Source organism: Octopus bimaculoides, chromosome 7 (assembly GCF_046866305.1).
Source record: "Octopus bimaculoides isolate indiv1 chromosome 7, ASM4686630v1, whole genome shotgun sequence".
NCBI classification, from domain to species: Eukaryota; Metazoa; Mollusca; class Cephalopoda; order Octopoda; family Octopodidae; genus Octopus; species Octopus bimaculoides.
The window spans coordinates 75,709,085-75,729,976 of record NC_142934.1 but is presented as its reverse complement, the minus strand read 5'-3'; the positions used below and the strand labels follow the sequence as shown (position 1 = coordinate 75,729,976).

The 20,892-nt window shown below is 37.3% G+C and overlaps 1 protein-coding gene across 6 annotated transcripts in view; it reads left to right on the top strand.

Moving 5' to 3' along the window:
* LOC106876428 (dynein axonemal heavy chain 3) overlaps positions 1–20,892 on the top strand; it is a 247,804-nt gene that overhangs the window by 45,158 nt on the left and 181,754 nt on the right. For all 6 annotated transcript variants that reach the window (XM_089355526.1, XM_089355522.1, XM_089355525.1 and 3 more), the window contains exons 5-13: positions 542–656; positions 2,622–2,811; positions 7,336–7,411; positions 9,411–9,530; positions 10,423–10,548; positions 13,440–13,635; positions 14,880–15,196; positions 16,410–16,515; positions 20,644–20,822. In XM_089355526.1, coding sequence (XP_089211652.1) covers positions 542–656; positions 2,622–2,811; positions 7,336–7,411; positions 9,411–9,530; positions 10,423–10,548; positions 13,440–13,635; positions 14,880–15,196; positions 16,410–16,515; positions 20,644–20,822 — 1,425 coding nt within the window. The remainder of the gene's footprint in view (positions 1–541; positions 657–2,621; positions 2,812–7,335; positions 7,412–9,410; positions 9,531–10,422; positions 10,549–13,439; positions 13,636–14,879; positions 15,197–16,409; positions 16,516–20,643; positions 20,823–20,892) is intronic.

The window sequence follows — 20,892 nt, the reverse complement described above, 5'->3', positions numbered from 1 at the left end:
CTGATTCACTGTGAGTAAAATGTTTTGGCCATGCATACAGTTTTCTACAAAGGTGAGGTTAAGATGTGAACTGTGTACCTTTTGAATATCATCATCATCATTGTCGTTTAATGTCTGCTTTCTATGCTGGCATGGGTTGGACGGTTTGGCTGAGGACTGGCAAGTCAGGTTGCTGCACCAGACACCAATCTGATCTGGCATGATTTCTACAGCTGGATGCCTTTCCTAATGCCAACCACTCTAAGAGTGTAGTGGGTGCTTTTTACGTGCCACCAGCACGGGTGCCAGTCAGGCAGCACTGGCATTGGTCATGCTCAAATGGTGCTTTTTATGTGCCACCAGCACAGGTGCCAGTCAGGTGGCACTGGCTTCAGCCACGCTTCAATGGTGTTCTGTACATACCACCGGCATAGGTGGCACTGGCATTGGTTACACTCAAATGGTGCATTTTACGTGCCACTGGCACAAGTGCTAGTCAGGCAGTTATATTTTTCTTTATGTCTTATGAACTATTGACATCTTTTTGATAACAATGTTGTAGCCCACCTTCATTAGAAGAACGTGCATTGGACCCTCATGAACAGCTGAAGATCATGCATGATATTGAAATTGAAGAGAAATCTCGTTATGGTGAACCATCAGCACAAGATTTACAGGTGAGTCTGATCAGCTAGAAGGTGCTTCCATTTGGGATGGGCATATCCGTGCATGCTTCAAAGGTTCTGGGGTAAATTGATGAAATCATTTAATGTTGATTTTCCATCCTCACATGGGTTGGACAGTTCCATTGAGTACTGCTTATATATCCAGAACAATACACTTAGCATTCAGGATAACAGGCACCCAGCTACCCCACCAAATAAATATGCTTCAATTTGATATTCTTTTATTCTTTTACTTGTTTCAGTCATTTGACTGCAGTCATGCTGGAGCACCACATTGAGGGGTTTTAGTCAAACAAATTGACACTAGGACTTATTTTTGTAAGCCTAGTGCTGTCAGTCTCTTTTGCCAAAATCTTAAGTTACAGGGATGTAAATACACCAACATCAGATGTCAAGCAATTGTGGCGGGGACAAAGACAGACACAAGCACACAGATATCATCATCATCATTTAATGTCCATCTTCCATGCATGCATGGGTAGGATGGATGACAGGAGCCGGTAAGGTAGAAAAACTACCCTAGGCTACTGTGTCTGTTTTGGCAGAGATTTTACAGCTGGATGCCCATCTTAACACCAACCACTCTGCAGAGTGGACTCAGTGCATTTTACATGGCACCAGCTCAGTTAATTTTGGCATGATTGTTACAGCTGGATGCCTTCCAAACGCCAACCATGTTTGTGTGGCCTGGATGCTTTTAGCATGGCACCAGCTCTAACAGGGTAACCAAGTAACTCACAAGACAAGGAATTAGGAGAGGGGTAGGGCATTTGAGGAGGGTAACTTGTGTCAGAGGATGAAAGGTTAGAGTGTGACAAAGAGACAGAAGCAGGTGTCTTGCTACAACAGAGGGGGCATTAGAGGAGGTGATCCAATATCAAATGTTGAAAGGTTAGAGTGCAACAGAGAAATAAAGAGGCAGAAATAGGTATACATATATATATGCATGTATATATATATATATATATATATATATATATATATATATATATATATATATATATATATTTATATGATGGGCTTCTTTCAGTTTCTGTCTAGCAAATCTACTCACAAGGCTTTGGTCAGTAGGATTGAAACTGGAACCATGCAGTTGGGAAGTAAGCTTCTTACCATACAGCCATTCCTGCGCCTATGATATGTAATTTTTTAATTGTGAATACTCTCTCTCTCTCTCTCCCTTGAGACAGAGAACTTGCCAACTCTTAAACTGTGTCCTTTTTCTCTCTCCCCTACTACTACTGTAATAGTCTCTACCCTGAGTTTTCACTCTATATGACTTCCACTTCGGTGTCAAGTAGGATTTTCAACAGCTGGTGGACACCTTGGTCATGATGAATTTATCATGGAATAGGCAGTTGTGCACATTGCACACTCATGCACACACACACACATGCATGCCCCCCCCCCACTATAAAGGAACTTGTATCATAGATCTAAGACTGGTTTCTGGCAGGTTGGTATGAAAAGGGCTAAACATGAATTCTAATCATGTGCATATATATATATATATATATATATATATATATATATATATATATATATATATATATATATATATATATATATATATATTATGTCTGGGGAGAGACATTGTCTTTTAGTGCCTTATTATTTAACATACTCACCAGTTCAATTTCCACTCATTTACTTTTTTTTTTTTAAATTTCCATTGCATCTTGCAACCTTTTCACACAACTATTGAAAAAGTTTCCAGACACAATGAAACTTTTAGAAAGAATAAATAAGTAAATGAGTAGAAATCGAACCGGTGAGTATGTTAAATAATAAGGCATTAAAAGAGAATGTCTCTCCACAGACAAATAAAATATACTTCAATACACAAATTCACATAAAGAATCTTTCAAAACAAATGCGAAAATGAAATATACATATATATTATATCTTTCTGATTATGAAAATTTTTTGTGATTGATTTCTCTCCTTTCTCTTCAGCGTTATTATTATTACATTGAAAATGGTATCAAATCCGCCATGCTAGCACCAGCACCAACAGAGTGGTTTGAGAAAATTGACCAGCTGATTCCAAAAAGTTTGACCACAGGAATAAAACTGTCCAACCTAAAGATTGAACTTCTGGCCGAAGTGACCCACAACTATATGTTCAGTTTACGGAAGGCAATTGGTGAGTAAGTACATGAGACATATAATGCATCCAGCTTTCTTATATCTTTTTACTTTTCAGTCAGGTGACTATATTTTTGGATGCACTCAAGCTGGCTGTAGACAAGTGTGTTCACCATGCATTTTGGGAGGAAAAACCCAGCTTTCACATACTCCCTCAACAACACCAATCTTAAGAAGTCTGTTTGTGAACATGACCTGGGTATTATTATCAACGGCAATCTCTATTGGACAAACCACATCTCTAAGATTGTCAAGAAAGCTGAATGTGTCTTAGCATCACTCAGTAAGATCTTAGTCAGTTGCTCTCCAGATATCTGTTTAAAGCTGTATATGTCTATAGTATGTTCACACTTAGAGTTTGCATCACCAATCTGGAACCCCTCTCTTACTTGGCATATCATCATCATCATCATCATCAAACGTCTGCCTTCCATGCTAGCATGATCACCTGGAAACTGTTCAGAAATGTGCAACCAGATGAAAACCTGCTGTCAGGCATCTACCATACTCTGAATGTCTTGCTTCCCTGGGAATGGACACATTAAAGCTCTGACATCTGGCAACTGACTTGGTAGACACCCACAAGGTTATCCACCATCTTTCCAACAACAACCTCGGGCATCTTTTTGAATTTCATATGTCAAACACTCGTGAACATGCTTACAAGATTAAAAGCAACACAACACCTATGACTTTCGGAAACATACTTTCATACTCAGATTTGCTGGAGCATGGAATAAACTACCTGCATCAGTTGTTAGCTGTCGAGACACTACATCCTTCAAAACTTCTGTGCTTCCTGAAATTCGGCAACAGTACACCTGATGCCTCTTACCCCCATTTTTTTTTAAAAGACTTATTCACTGTTCACTTCCTGTGCATTATTCTATGTATTGTTCATGCAGTTTTGGTTACTTTTGCTGATGAGTTGTAATGCACTTTAACATTGTATACAATAAGTTCATTATTATTATTACTAGTTGGCCCCATACCATCAAAAATGACTGCTAATTGTAGTATTTTATATTTAAATAAGGTACAAAATAAGGTACATAATAATCACACATACAAACATTCACATACTTCCCTTGTACTCGCACACACATACACACATATACTCACACAGAGTTGAAATGCTGTTTGATTTTTCTTTTCAGCGTTGAACTTTCACTATCCCATTTCCATTGCACACACACACACACACACACACACACACACACACAAACATTCACATACCTCCTTTTACATAAACTCACATGTACTCACACAGAGTTGAAACACTGATTTTTTATTTTTTCACCCCTTCCTTCATTATTCATCTATTACCCCTTCCTTTCCCATTCATATCATGTGATGGAGAAAAACAAAAGATACACAATGCACTCTTTGCCATTTCCTCTCTCTCACCGCTATTACTTTCTCTCACACCCTCTCAGTCAAGGCTATTACTCTCACTACTTCTCCTTCACTGAATTACTATTTTCTCTCCTCTCCCTTCACTTATACTACTCAGCTTGATGTTGGACAAATATATAAAAACACTACACTCATTATCATATTAGGAGATTGTTATTATTACAGAAACAAAGCTCAGGTTCGGTCTTATTCTTGGTAAGATTTATGTGGTAGCGGGTTTCTACCTGTGATTTTAGGTATCCACACATTTTCAGCAGTCTTTCAAGTGTTTAGAACTCTCCTGAACTTTCTGTAGGTGCTCTACTCGGCATTCTATTTCAGTCTCATTCCGCCATTTGCCTTACTGTTCTCAATGCACCAATTAGTATAGGCATGACCTTTACTGTTCACATGCTCCAAATTCTTCTTATTTCAAATTTTAAAGGATTTTAGTTTCTTTGTTTTTCTTCCTCTTTCCTTACAATCCTGGAATCAAACAGGCATGATGGGTTGATAGGTAAGCAACTTCACTTTTCCTTATCTATGATTGTAATATCTGGTCTATTATTTTCTAACTTCTTGTCTATTTGAAGAGTAAAGTCCTACAAAGCCTTACATTTTTTCTGATTCTGGTGCTCTTTCAACTCGATGATTGTACCATGTGTTTCCAGCTTCAAATCCCCATTTCTGGTGCAATTTCCAGTGTAAAACTTTTACAATCTGGCCATGCCTCCATTTCTTATATTCTTCCTAGGCCAACTTGGGGCATTCTTCCAATGTGTGCCACTGTCTTGTTCCAAGTTCCACAGGCTCTACATTTTCCTGACACATTCTCCCCATATATATTTTTTCTCAAGTTGTTTGTTTTTATTACTTGATCTTGGGTTGCTACAATTAGGTTCTCTGTGTCTGTTTTCTTAATTGCCCCTTTTTTAACCAAGCCCAGGATTTTGTTCCACATATGTCTTCAGTGGCTCTCCAAAATTGACCATGCAAAGGTTTCTCTTTGACCTGTTTGACGTGCTCTCTTTGTATTTCATTCTTGTTCTTTTCTCATATTACTTGTTTCATCACCTGTCCTTTCTTAACAGCTGTTAGTAGTCTTTGTGTGTTGCTCTGTAAATACTGTACTAGACTTTTACTTTCCATCTGTACACATTCTTCTACTGCTATTAAGCCTCTTCCAGCGTGGTCACTTTTCAAGTACAGGTGGTTGATATCAGCTTTCAGATAGTGGGCTCCATACATCAACAACTTCCTAGATTTTCTGTCAAGTTTCTTTATATTGTTTCTGGTCCAGTCTATAATTCCAACCCCATATCTAATTATGGGTACTGCTCTTGAATTTATTGCTTCAATAAAAATTTCTGAAATTCAGCTTTGACTGCAATAATTTTCTTACTCTCCTTGTGTACTCTCTACTAGTAATTTGTTTCATTTCTTCATTTTTAAAAATTTCATCTGCTTCCAGTATTCCCAAGTACTTACACCACTTTCTTTTCTCAAACACTCTCATTGTTTTCCCATTTGGCATTTCAGTTTCTTGGCTTCTTTCAAATCTTCCTCATTTCATTTTCCATTTAGTGCACATTTCTACCCCAAATTCCATACCTACATCATTTGAGAAAATACAGATAGTAGTTTGTGTATATTTTTAGTGTAGTGTCCCTGATGCATGTCAAGTATCTTAGAATGTGAGTTTAGGGTATGTTTAGGAAGGGTGATTCTTTATTAAGTTTGAATCCTCAGGTGTTTTTGTTTGTATTTTCAGTGTTTCTTAATGTATAGTTTAGTCTGAGTAGGAATAACAGAGCCTATAACCTTTCTCTGCCCATTCTGACTGAATATCAGAGACAAGTAAATGAGGTTATTATAATCAAAGATCAATTAAAAAAATGTTCACCTATGCTGGTGACACACAAAATATGCCCAGTACACTCTATGAAGTAGTTTGGTGTTAGGAAGGGCATACAGCCATACAAATCGAGCCACAACAAACTGGAGCCTGGTGCAGCTCTCTGGCTTACCAGTTGCAGTCAAACCATCTTACCCCAGCCAGCATGGAAAACGGACGCTAAATGATGATGATGATGATGATGACGATTGCTGGAGGAGAACACATATGAGATAGGTGGGGGTCAATGGGCAAGATGCAATTCTTGAGAGAGAAAGAGTTGGAAAAATTTGTGTGGAAGCTAAAGTTGGAGAACTATCTAAAATGAGGGGAAAATGGAGAGAGAAATGAGACAAATGTGTTTCAGTGGGTTTTATTTGATCAACAAATTTACAGGAGCAGATACCAATCAATAGAAGGGACAGAGAGAATACACAGTATTGATTGTTGTTTATATTCAGTTAAACTGTGATCCAGCTGATCTATGAAGAAAGATGTCCAAAATGTGACCATCCCATCTCTTTTTTTTAGACATAGTTTTGCTGGCTTGCATAATCTTCCTTTTTTCTTAAGATCGCCTTACTAGCACTTGTGCCAGTGGCACATGAAAAACAACATTTGAGTGAGGTCATTGGCAGTGCCACTGGACTGGCTCCCATGCAGTGGACATGTAAAAATCACCATTTGAGCATGGCCATTGCCAGTACCGCCTCACTAGCCCTCGTGCTGGTGGTACGTAAAAGCACCCACTCTTGGATTGGTTGGCGTTAGGAAGGGCATCCAACTGTAGAAACTCTGCCAGATCAGATTGGAGCCTGGTGCAGCCATCTGACTCGCCAGTCCTCAGTCAAACTGTCCAGCCCATGCCAGCATGGAAAGTGGACGTTAAACAATGATGATGATGATGATGAAGTATGATTTGGAGGAGGTTCAACTGTTATTTCTTACAGGTTGAATGACCACTTTGGGATTGTTATTGTTGTGTAACACCAAGTCATCTCTGATCAAGCAGGAATATATTAGCATGGTGAATGGCTACCATTTCTAACAGAATGATAGACTGCAGCTTATAGGCTCCTTTATTAGGCGGGGGTCTCTTAGTAGTGTTTGATGACTTAGTGAGTGAAAGGTTCATTTATTATGTAGATAGCTTTCTTATTTATAACAGAAGGAAGACGCAGCCTTGACTGCATGCCTCTGCACAATACTGCATTCATTTTATCTCTGTTTCAGTGGATTATATCTTGAAAGATCCACGAGAGAAAAAGAGGTTGCATATTGCATGGGTTCCAGTGCCCTTCCCTCACAGGTAAGTTCCTAAGTCTTATTGTCCTAGATTAAAATTCTAATTGTATTGGCTATCATTAACTTGCTGAAACATCTTGTAATATAAAGTAAGGTGAAAGAGAGGGTTAAAAGAAATAAAGAATAACATTTATTGGCCATATATAGTTTGATAGGTCTGTAGAAATCAATAGAATACATTATTTTGGCAAACTTCTGAGTGAAGGATTAGGAGTTCATATCCCAATACCAGAACTGGCTACTAATTGTGATACTCTTGTGAAGCAGATGACATCAGTGTTGGGTTAACTGTTGTCATTGTTGTTGGTTAGTTCATGTCAGCTCTGATCAAACAGACTGTAGGCCAAAGACATTTCATCTTTGGCTATCCCATCTTTGATTTTCAAACATAGAGTACTTAGGATTAGATTATCTAATGTGTCTTACATTTTTTAACCCTTTTGTTACCATATCTCTAATAAATACATTCCATGTTTTTTGTAAATAATCAAGAATTTGTGAGAATTTAGTAGAACAATGAACTCTGCCAGTATTCTGTTGGTAATTAGAACATAACAAAAATGGTCATTGATAAAATTATGATTAAAGGGTTTAATTTAAATATGAAATCCTTAAGATCAGAGGTTTTATATTGAAATTGGAGGTATCAAAAGATTTAAGATAGTGGAGTGTGATTTGAGAGAAATTAGGCTTCTATTTCTAGCAGGTCCAACTGATCATAAAGACTCCAATATTGGCTTGAGGAACTATTTTAGTTTTTTATACTGGACTGGAAGTAGGCTGTAAAGTGGTTAATGAACAAAGGCAAGAGGTTGAACCTGGAGTCTTGTCAAGGAAATAGCAACCTCTTTAGTGTTGGTGCCATGAAAGAAATGCACTCAAATTCACTAAAGTGGTTGGTGTTAGGAAAGACATCCAACCATAAAAACTGAACCACGATATGAAATGTATGAGTGAGATGTTATTTCTTGATCAGTCTGACTTATCTAACCCTTAATAATATGAAAAGTAGACAAAAAATGGACATAATGATGTATTGTAGAGGAAATATTTAAATATTTAACCTTTTACATTCAGATTACTCTGTCAAATATGATATTTATTTATTCATATTGTTTTGAATTAATCTTGCGTTATTTCGTAACTTCAAGATGATGTAATTGTTTATTTTTAGAACAACACTGGCCACTTTTAGTATAAAACAGGCAGAATATTTGGGTCTGATATAGTTGGTTTTAAATACTAAAGGATTACTCTGAAAGAAAATATAATTAACATTATACCCACTGTGGGATAACGGTTGGTACTTATTGCTTTGGGATGTATAAGGTGTGTCAATTCCAGTTTCTGTATTTCTTAATATTTTTTCAATAACATGGAGCATGTGTTCCTGAATGCGTCCCTGAACCAGATTCATCTGGTACTTATATTTTTTTAGTCACCTGAAGTATTGTACATAGTATGGAACTCTGAGTAGAAATGAAGTAAAATGTCTGCTTTGATTGAATAAGTAAAGTTTAACTACTTGTATTGGGTACTTTTTTTTCTGTGTGTATGTTCATAATACATACATACATACATACATATATAAATTTAAATAATAAGGGTGAAAAATTGAATATTAATTTGATTAATATCAATTTAAAACCAGTGGCCTAGCATATTGAAAAATATGAAGATTCATAAAAATTATATTACATACATATAAGAGGGATGACCACTAAGTGGACATCCCTTATGCTAGAAGACCACCTATGGTCTGACCATTAAGAAAAGGTTGTTCTCAAGAAAATTCAGCAAACGCCAGAACGTAAGCAAGCAAGATAAATGAAAGGATACAAAATATAAAGAATCTTTAAACACACACACGCACATACACACACACGCACACACACACACACACACACACACACACACACACGCACACACACACACACACGCCACATTACTATATAATTAAACAATTGAATATATGTCTTTATACCTATCTGTATCTTTAACAGAGTGATCAGGGCCCCTATACCATGGCACAGTTCCTACCTTGTATTAAAACACTTCAACCTTGTCTCTTTATTTGCCATCAATCCTGTCATGCTGGAGCTGCAAAGTATTTGGTGCAAGCAGTAAGTACTTTTTCTTTCTCTAGATTAACCATTGTAGATCTGGTGGTGTTTAGTTTCAAGTCAGCTTTGCTCAGGAAAATCTACCACTAAAGATATTCCCTCTGTTACTATACAGTCTTGATTTTGAGACATAAAAGTATTGATGGCTACATTTTACAATGTGTCCTTTTTATTTTTAAAAGACAATATGGAAGGATTTGACTGTTATTTCTACTAGATCAATTAATTGTTTGGTGGCTGCATCAGAGGGTGGTGTGGTGTTAGTGCATGACTGGAAATTGAAATTGTGGTTTGGTGTTGGTGTTATTGTTGCTTATAGTATTGTAGTTTAACATGGGGCAATCCTTCTTTTGTGTATTCAATACATTGTCCAAACTATTTTCCCTTTTCAAAGATAACTGGATGTGGTTTGAAGAAATTTAGCTACTATTTCTCACAGCTTAACCCATTACCTACCAATGATCTCATATGAGATCACTTAAAAATTACAAATTTCGTAATTATCTGTCAATATTTACACATATCTAACCTTTTTGCTATATCTACTAGGTATATTTCTCTGATATTCAAATGAGGTTTGCTAATTTTTCACCCAAATATCTCGCTTATTTCTATTTAAAATTTTATTTTGAAATCTTATTTTGATCATTCCAACGTGTTTCTGAGGCTGTTTTATGCTAGAAATCAAAGTTTCATAAAAAAAAATTCCAGTTAATAGAATTATAAGAGGTAATGGGTTAAGTGACCATGTAGACATTTCCTGTGGTATAAGTGTTGGTGGTGGTGAAGGTGAAGATGATGATGATGATAGTCAAAGCTGCTTGTAACTCAGGAAAAGTTTGCATTTTAACATAGCTTACTGTTTTTCTTCAACTTCTTTATCGTTTCGTAGATTTGAAAATTTGCGGTTCATCAACCTTGTAGAATTGATGGAAATGGAGCTTCCTTTATTACCAGAAGACTTTCAGAGTGTCATTAAAAATCAGTGCTTAAAATGCCGAACTGAACTTCAAACCGTGTAAGTTTGCCTTTTTTTGCAAAATAATTATATGTTCTATTGTGATCATGAATAAAGGTTGTTGTATCCAGTGATGATATATTACACCTGAGTTCAGTCCCTGTAGTGAATTAAGACAAAAATAATGTATCAAAGGGTAAAAAATTGAACTGATTTTATTTTTGTAACAGTGTTCCAGCAGGGCTCTGTGGTAAGAAGTTTGCTTCCCAGCCACATGGTTCCAAGTTCAGTTTCACTGCATGGCACCTTGGGCAAGTGTCTTCTGTTATAGCCTCGAGGTGACCTTAGCTTTCTGTGTGGATTTGGTAGATGGAAACTGAAAGAAGCCTGTTGTATATATATATAAATTTAGGGTATAAAAAATATATACCAGCTATGCTAGAAAGAAGAGTCAACTCTCGCAAGCCACATATTTCTCACTATAAACAAAACATGCACGGTTAATGTAGTGAATATAAGAGAAAATAGCCCTTACCTTTGCAAAAACACATAGAAAAGTACAGTCATCTCAGTATCAATTGATTTCACTTTTAGTGCCAAGCACTTAGGATCATCAGCTGAGCTTACTGTGTATAACTATTTCTTCGAAATATATACACTACACTGTGCACGTCCGTTTGTTTGAATGTCCCCCACAACATTCAAAAACGAATAATAGTCAGTAAAATTTAGAAAATAGGATATCATTATTATTAAAATAATAATAATAAAGTGGCCAGCAAGCTTAACCAATATAGGTAAATATACATAAAAGTTTAAGTTACAAAAAATATATACCAGCTATGCTAGAAAGAAGACAAAACATTCATTGGTGGTATATATTTTTTATATCCTAAATCTTTATGTATATTTATCTATATTGGTTAAGCTTGCTGGCCACTTTATCATTATTATTATTTTTATTAATTATGATATCTTATTTTATATATATATATATATATATATATATATATATACATATATATATGGGGGGTACCTGGAGTTTGGTAGATCTTTGTGTCTGTGTTTGTCCCCTTTGGCATTAGGTGCTTGTGTGTTTATATCCTCGTACCTTAGTAGTTTGGCAAAAGAGAGCAATGGAATAAGTACCAGGCTTGAAAAGAAAATATGTACTGCGATCAATTCACTTGAATAAAGATTCTTCAAGGCTGTACTCCAGTATGGCCACAGTCTAATGACTGAAACAAGTAAAAGATAAAAGATGAAAAATAACTAAAAAAGTAAAAAAATGTTTGTTTGTTTGTTTGTGTAAGTTAAACTTGTACTCATCATCATCATCATCATGAGTTGTACTCATGATTCTCATAATTTGGCAAGTGTTGCAAAGACTGTTTTGATATGAGATCAGACGAAGCAAAAGATAGAAAATAGGAAATAGTGTTGCACACTATAAACTTCTGTCAGACAACATTAGCAAAACATACAAAAGAAAAAAAAATCTAGCCTCATCAGTTGCATTACAAAGCAGTAAAAGCTTAGACTCTCAACTTAAAATGGAAGATCATCAGGAATGCTTCACACCTGATATTACTCTTAAAGATCATAAGTATAACTTCTATCCAACTCGAGTAGATTAATAAAACCCTCCAAAAATAAATTGTATCTAGTTGGTAAGTATAAACTTGATGAGATTTACTTTTAGATTAGAAACACCAAGAGATTAGTTCAATGTAACTTCATTACTGCTATTATCAATAGATTTGATAGCATAGGAAACAAAGTACTCTGTAGACTTACCCAGTTCAATATAATAAATTTCTATCCATCTATATTTAATTCTATCATGGGAGCCATGGAAACAGGAAGCACTCATCACCATTAGTGACATCATCAGTAGGATTGTGATCAATGTAAAGAAGCTGTGCTTATTTTAAAAGGACACCTACAGCTACAAAAACGATCGAAAATCTCTGAACCTGTCAAGTTTTTCGTCTTAACCGTTCACAACAAATGAACCATCCTCTTTAGCTCTGGACTGTATAGATACAACATCATTATCATCATCATCATCATTGTTTAACGTCCACTTTCCATGCTAGCATGGGTTGGACGATTTGACTGAGGACTGGTGAACCAGATGGCTACACCAGACTCCAATCTGATTTGGAAATTTTCTATAATACCAAAAAATATTACATGGGTGAATTTAATTAAAATCTGATAGGTATATTTAAGGAACACAATATGAATATCATCATTAACACCAATCTAAAATTAACATTTTAGGCATTACACTAGATTACAGGTAAACATACACTTAAAGAAACGTTCAAGCCATGAACATACACAAAAATCTCTCCTTCAGCTATTATTAAGAGCCCTCATAGATAGCACAAGTAGAAGAATTTTTAATCTATTTTGTGAGAAGGATATTTATTTTCAATTGTATCACTTACAATCATAATTCTTGCGTAAATTAGTAGTGTTTTTAGTGAGAAAATAGTATATAGAGTGTCCCCACCCTACATACACACACACCCGCATGCACACATGTACACACACACACACACACACACACATACAAACACAAACACACACACACATACACTAGCTGAACCAAGAAGAGAAATTAATTTGGTTCAATTTACCATACAGCATGAGCACAAGCACTAACATAGCTAGAATTTTCCTATCCCTGTTAAGTAATCATTTTACATTTATCTATAAATATGACAAGTACTTCAACAGAAACAATGTGAAGGTGAGCATAAGTTGCCTAAATAGCATTATTTTTCAGGTCTCCCATCACAATCTAAGATAGGATTACATGAACTTCACATCCCAGTAGCCACCTTGCAACCTCAGGAGCACCAAAAATTGCTCATTTAGAGGACCCTTTCTTAATATATGTTCCTGTTTTCATCTCTCCTTGTCTATGTTCCATGTTCCAGATGGTTACCAACCTGTGCACAAGTATTTCTAAACCAAAAAGATCTCTGGTACCATCTTGTACCTCAGAATAATGTTGACTCATTAGAAATGGTGCAGAAATTTTTCTCCAGTGTTGAATCTTTAATGTCCCTCCAGCTCAGAAGCACTATCATTAATTCCCTCAAAGACTTTCTTTCATTCTTTGAAATCCATTATGTAAGTATTCATTTGTATTTTCTCTGTTGCTGCCTATATTCAGTATAATTGATTTCTTTTTTAATTGCTTAATCAGAGAACAAAGAGTGGTGGTGGCAGCTGTTTTTGTAGTTTAATAAACCCTCCTGTACTTGACTGGTATTGATCTAAAAAAGGTGAAAGTTTAACTCAGCTTTGCCATGATTTGAACCCAGAACTTAATGGGATGTAACTAAATACCACAAGATATTGATCTTGATCTGGTGACCTCATCACTGGAGGTGTTGGGGATTTATCTCTCCCACTAGTGATATTAACAAGAGAGCATTTTGCACTAAAAGCCAATATGAGAGTTTCTCTCGTGGTATCTACTGCAGTATAGTTTGTTCTAACAGAACACCCATACATCCATATTTAAGTGGGGATAAATATTACCACAAGGTATTTTTCTCAGTTTTTTTCTGATTCTTTGAGCACTGGTCTCTCACAAGTCAGGTACCTTATCAAGTATCATAAATTTTACTGTTCTATCCCAGTTAATTTTCTCACATGACTTGGTAACTGTTCCTTCTAGTTAAGTGGTGATCTGAGATAGCATAAAACAAAGTAATCTGCCTAGAAATACAAAATAATACCTACAGCACTTTTGAACATGGAATCTATGAGGAGATAGTCAAATACTTTATCCACTTGACTATGTCTGTTTACTTTTCATGTGTAATCTAATGGAGTATGAGATTTAGGTATAAGACATTTTGGTACAGTCATTCTAGCCCTGCTTATTTGGTGTCACTGATTTAGTGTTGACTTATCTGACATCAGATGTTTTCTCTCATTTTAATGTTTCTTTCGCTCTCCCCCAACTCTCTCTGTGCTTATGTGTGTATGCATATTTCCTTTTATAAAAGGACAAGGAAAGTGTTTATGTCAATTGTATTCAAATTAATAAACTATAATGTTTCTTGCTCTCCCTCCGCTCTCTCTCTCTATATATCTGTATGTGTATATTTCTGCACACACGTATGTGTGTGTGTATTTGCTTTCAGTATCAAAAAGTACTGTCACCAAAAAAAGGTTCAGTATCCAGTCTACCAGGCAAAATCTCCAGTGTTCAAACAATTGGGCCCAGTTGTCTCATTCCATGAGATTTAACAGAAACATTTTAAAATCAGTCATATTTTAGATATTTAGTTTTTATTCTTTTGCAGAAAATGTTAAAATGAATAACAAATGAATAATTGTATTTTTCAAATAATGTTTTTCAGCAAGGTAATGATTTTGGCGAGCATTATGATGAAATACAGTATGTTCTTGATCCAATCATGATAATTAAATTGAAAGTTGAAGAACCAAAAATCGTTTTCGACCCTCCATTCCGAGATATTCTTAACCTTATCATTAAAGGTTTCTCTGAAATTGTCGCATCTGGCACTGGGTTGTCAAGGGTGGAGTGTGAGGTGTTTCCTGATATGCGCAATCGAAACTTACTTTTGCGTGCTCCTCATATTGACGAGACCCAGGTTACTGAAATTGTGGATCAAGCTGTAGAAATGTTTAAGAGGAATGTGGTTGGACCTCAAAAGTAAGGAGAATCCTATTCATATCTTTCATTTTTGCTGTTGTTATAATCAACTTTCTTCTGTTTTGTTGTCGTTGTTATAGTAACCTTTAGAAGTCTCTCATTTCTTTTGTCTCTGTTATTCCTTTTTTATACACTCTTTTATGTAACTTTGCATTGTATCATCCTGTACATTCACAATGTTTTTGTTCACCCTTCATGATTAATAAAGGAAACATTATTATTTACTTAACTTCTCTTGATTTATCTGTCATGTCTCAGCTCCATCCCACAGCTTAGAGGAGCAACACTTCCCTCAACACATAAGCTTTTCCAAGTATTGTTGCCAATTGAATATTTCCTTTGAAGTTTGGTATTTTCACCTTTTGATGCCAGAATATTGCTCTCTTTGAGGCTCTATGAATTCTTAACATATTTATTTAACATATTTTATTTGGTATATAGTTTAGTAAAATATTCTTATTTTAATGACAGTAAATATATTTCTAAAAATTATGGCAACATTTGCAGATAATTGAAATAGTTCACTTGAGAGAGCTTTAGACCAAGATCTAAATGTTCATGGTTCTTTTTCAGCTTTCTGTATGTTCTAGAAATTTTAAGGAATTTTGCAAGAAGTAAGTAAAAAATATTAAAAAAAAAACAAGTAATTTAAGATGTTGATTCAGAGAATTGTGCAGCTATCATAGAAAGCTCCTCTTACAAATTTGTTTAGCAGTCCACAAAGTAACCAATTACAAAGAAGTGGAATGTTGAGAGTTCATCTCCTTTATTCTTTTATTTCAAATTCAGACTTCTAATCCTGTCAAATATCGGTTTCAGATTTTGACACAAGGTCAGCAATTTCATGGGAGAGTGTAAGTTGATTACATCAACCCCAGTGCTCAAATGGTACTTACATTATCAACCCTGAAAGGATGAAAGGCAAAGTTGACCCTGGTGGAATTTGAACTCAGAACATAAAGGTGGATGATATGCTACTAAGCATTTTGCCTGACATGCTAGTGATTCTACCAGCTTGCTGCCTTAGTCCTGCGAAATATTATGAAGAAATGATTATCTCTCTTGCAATAACTGTTAGGGGACTCCACATGTTTGAAATCTCTTTAGTCTGGTTTACTTAGGGAGGGTAAAATAAGTGCATGCTTTTTATTAGTTACAGATTTACATGCTGGCACAGAATCCTGATAATAATAAGTTAATATATCTATTGCAGATATTTGAATTACTATATGAAGTATGCTGATCTACTGAATAGAAAAGCCCAACAAGATGTCACTGCTTTCCTCAAAGAGCAACATAGTATTCATGAATTCAGAGAGGTTGTTATTGTTGCTGTTGTATTTTCTGTTACAGTTGTTGTTGTAATTCTTGAGTTTTTGCCTATGTGCTTATTATTCGTATTGTTATTGTATTTGTAGTTATTCTTGTTGTTACTTTGTTGTTGTTACATCTGTGATAACCTTTATCTAACATTGGAATTGTCAGATCTTTTCCTTTCTTCCTATCCATTGACTGTGTGATTGTTAGGGGCAACCAAATTTCGTCACTTCTCTTAATTCTACGATTGCCCTCTGTAACTCATCGAAATTGATGCCTGTCCACTCTTTGGTGCTAACCTGGTCAACAACCTATCCTGTATGGGTTCTGGTCTGGTCTGGTCTGGTTGTCATCATCATGAATGTATCATGGGCAAGTTAGCTTGGTGGCACCCATACCTCTCAAGGCTGTTAGCTACAACTGTATGCCTCCATCTAAAACACACCTCGGCTCCAAACCCTAGGCCAATGACTTGAGTAGGTTCCTCCACCCTCACCAGTGACTCCTTGGGATTACTTTCCTGGAGTCTTTCGTCTACTGGTGCAGTATTATCACAATCCCCTCACTTGGTTTAACCCACCATCTGAAGTTCTACAAACTCAATACCTGAATAGTGGTAGTAAATATGTTAGAGTATGGGTGGTTACTATATACACCATGTTAAAAGCAACTACATAAAGAGTATACCTATGCACTATTGCTATTGTCAAATTCTACAGGATTAACTCACTTTATATCAAAACTGTACCACACTATATTATCTCCTAATATAAAAATGAGCATAATGTTTTTATATATTTGTATGTGTGTGTGTGTGTGTGTGTCCAGAATCACACCAGACATGGAGGAGAGAGAATAGTAATTCAGTGAAGGAGAAGTAGCAAGAGTAATAGCCCTGACTGAGAGAGATTGAGAGAAAGTAATAGCAATGAGAGAAAGGAAGGGGTGATAGATGAATGAGGTAGGAAGAGGTGAAAAAAATCAGCGCTTCAACTCTGTGTGAGTATGTGTGTCTGTGTGCGTGTACAAGGGAAGTATGTGAATGTTTGTATATGTGATTGTTATGTACCTTATATTGTACCTTATTTATATATAAAATACTACAATTAGCTGTCATTATTGATGGCATGTGGTCAGCTAGTATAATATATTGTTAGTTTCTGACCTATCTCTTTAGCTTTGAACTAGCGTATAGGTAATCAACAGCTAGTCTGTAGCATATACTAAATCATGCCATATTGTATCATGCACAGACTTAGAGGAAGAGTCTCAAGTAGATAAATTTAACTACAAGTTTATTTCCCAACCACATGGTTTCAGGTTCAATTCCACTGCAAGGTACCTTGGGCAAGTGTCTTCTACCATAGTCTTGGGCTGACAGAAGTCTTGAGAGTTGATTTGGTAGGTGGAAATTGAAAGAAGCCCATCGTGTGTGTATTCATATGTGCCTGTTTGTGTGTGTGTCTGTGTGTTACTCTCTCCTTTCCTTGACATTGTGTAGTAGTTGGGTACACAGACGGGATGCTGAATACACTTTTGCCGAAGGACAAGAAGTCAAAGCCAAGAAGCCAAATGGACACATTACCAAATGGGCATAAAGCTGAATGGACAGGATGCTGAAAAGATATACAAAAATTAAAATTTAATCTCATTAAGTCTTAAGTGCCAAATTAGTGAATTGTTCATTAAACTATGTAGGTAGGAATTTTTTTTTATTATTGTGACCCTTTGGCATCTTGTTCGTTTGGCTTTATGTCTGTTCAGCATTGTGTCAATTTGGTTTTTTGGCTTTGACTTCTTGTCCTTTGGCAAAAGTGCATTTGGCATCCTGTCTGTGACTGGGTAGTTGTAAGCAAGTGTCACCATCATGCCAGTGAGTGGTGTCCTTCATTTTCAATCTTCTAAGATGGGGAAATATTATCTTACTTAGAAGCATTTGATGTTTAGCAACAAGGAAAGCATCCTGTGACAGATTATCAACCTCAACAAATTCCATCTGACCTACATCAGCATGGAAAAGTAGACATTAAACAATGATGCAATCACTACTATTACAACCACAATTGGTCACTTTTAGGTCACTTGACCAATCCTGCTACTTTCAGTCTACTCCCACATTCTCCTCCTCCCCTCTCCTCCTCCTCCCCTCTCCTCCTCCTCCCCTCTCCTCCTCCTCCCCTCTCCTCCTCCTCCCCTCTCCTCCTCCTCCCCTCTCCTCCTCCTCCCCTCTCCTCCTCCTCCCCTCTCCTCCTCCTCCCCTCTCCTCCTCCTCCCCTCTCCTCCTCCTCCCCTCTCCTCCTCCTCCCCTCTCCTCCTCCTCCCCTCTCCTCCTCCTCCCCTCTCCTCCTCCTCCCCTCTCCTCCTCCTCCCCTCTCCTCCTCCTCCCCTCTCCTCCTCCTCCCCTCTCCTCCTCCTCCCCTCTCCTCCTCCTCCCCTCTCCTCCTCCTCCCCTCTCCTCCTCCTCCCCTCTCCTCCTCCTCCTCCTCCCCTCTCCTCCTCCTCCCCTCTCCCCTCTCCTCCTCCTCCCCTCTCCCCTCTCCTCCTCCCCTCTCCTCCTCCTCCCCTCTCCTCCTCCTCCTCCTCCCCTCTCCTCCTCCTCCCCTCTCCCCTCTCCTCCTCCTCCCCTCTCCCCTCTCCTCCTCCTCCCCTCTCCTCCTCCTCCCCTCTCCTCCTCCTCCCCTCCTCCTCCCCTCCTCCCCCCCCCCCCTCCCCTCTCCTCCTCCCCTCCCCCTCCCCTCCCCCTCCTCCTCCTCCTCCTCCTCCCATCTCCTCCCCTCCCACCCTCCCCTTTCCTCCCCTTTCCTCCCCTTTCCTCCCCTTTCCTCCCCTTTCCTCCCCTTTCCTCCCCTTTCCCCCCTCTCCTCCCCCTCCCCCTCCTCTAATCCCCCGCTCCCCCTCTACCCTCCCCCTCTACCCCTCTACCCCGCCCCCTCTACCCCTCACCCCTCCCCCTCCCCCTCCCCCACTCTCCCCCTCTCCCCTCCTCCCCCTCTCCCCCTCTCCCCCTCTCCCCCCTGCAACCGTAGGATGAATTCGATCAGATAAAATGCTTAAATATTAATTCTGCCATGAAGGCAAACCATTGGGCCAGTGGATTTCCAAGATATAGCACCCCAGATCATCACAGATTCTCCTCCATGTTTTACAGTTGGGTCAAATGCTTCTTTTGGCTGTCTCCGCACGTAAACTCAGCTGGTGGTCGGAAATAAGGTACAGGATGACTTGTCTGAGTAAATAGCATTTTTCCACTGCTCTAGGGACCAATTCAGTAGGTTTTTACTCCACTCTAAATGCCTTGCAGCATTTGTTTTTGAAAGTAGTGGTTTTCTGATTGCAGCCCTCCTGTGAAATCTGGCTTTGTGCAGTTCCTGTTGAGTAGTTTTTGTGGAAACTGTGTTCTCAAGGTGGTAATTAAGCTCTGCAATAATTTTCGGAGCCGTACTTTTGTGATCCTTTCTAACAATTCGCATAAGAGTCCGTCGGTCCCTATCTGAAAGTTTTGGTTTTCTTCTGGAGTTTTGTTTCAACAAGGAGGTTTTTTTCCTTCTTTCTCAAAGACTGTCATTACTTTCGAGACAATACTTTTTGATACACCAAACATTTCGGCTGTTTTCATTATGCTGGAGCCTGCCATATGAGCACCAACAATTTGACTTCTTTGAAAGTCCAATAGATCTGTCATTTTAATGATTTTTAATTACCTTTTTCTGATGATATCTGAAAAGAAACAGCCATTTTAGCGAAACATATTAAGCAACACTAATAATAAATCAAAAAACATATAAATAAACAAGCTTTTGACAGTTTTATAGATATTTCAAAATTATGATACTATCATGCTAGGTGTTTCCATTTTTTTTGTCCATCCCCTGTACATACACATACAAATATATACACAACTATTGATATCATTTCTACATCTTTCAGTTAGCTTTCAAAGACATTTCTAACCAAATCTGTACACTCTTTTGAGGTCAACAAACCCTTATATAAACTGCAAACAATTTTTGCTTCAGCATTGTTGTGATCCATTGTTGTGCTTGGGGTGGAACTTTTTGTAAACTGTCAACGCTTGATATAATAAATAATTGTTTCTCGTTTTCATTTTCTTCTATCTCATACTCTTACAGAAAATTGATGCCTTCCAAGATCTGAAGAATGAAATAGCTGTCTTATATGTTACAGTACCACTCAGTATGTTTTCTCTAGATTGTACACTCTTAAATGAAGCATTGTGCAACAAAGCAGAAGGTTTAAAACAGCGCCTTATTACTCATTGTGTTGATGAAAATCGCGAATTAAATAGGAGGTTATTATTATTATTTTTATTATTATTATCATTATTATTATTATTATTATTATTATATTGTTTTTGCACA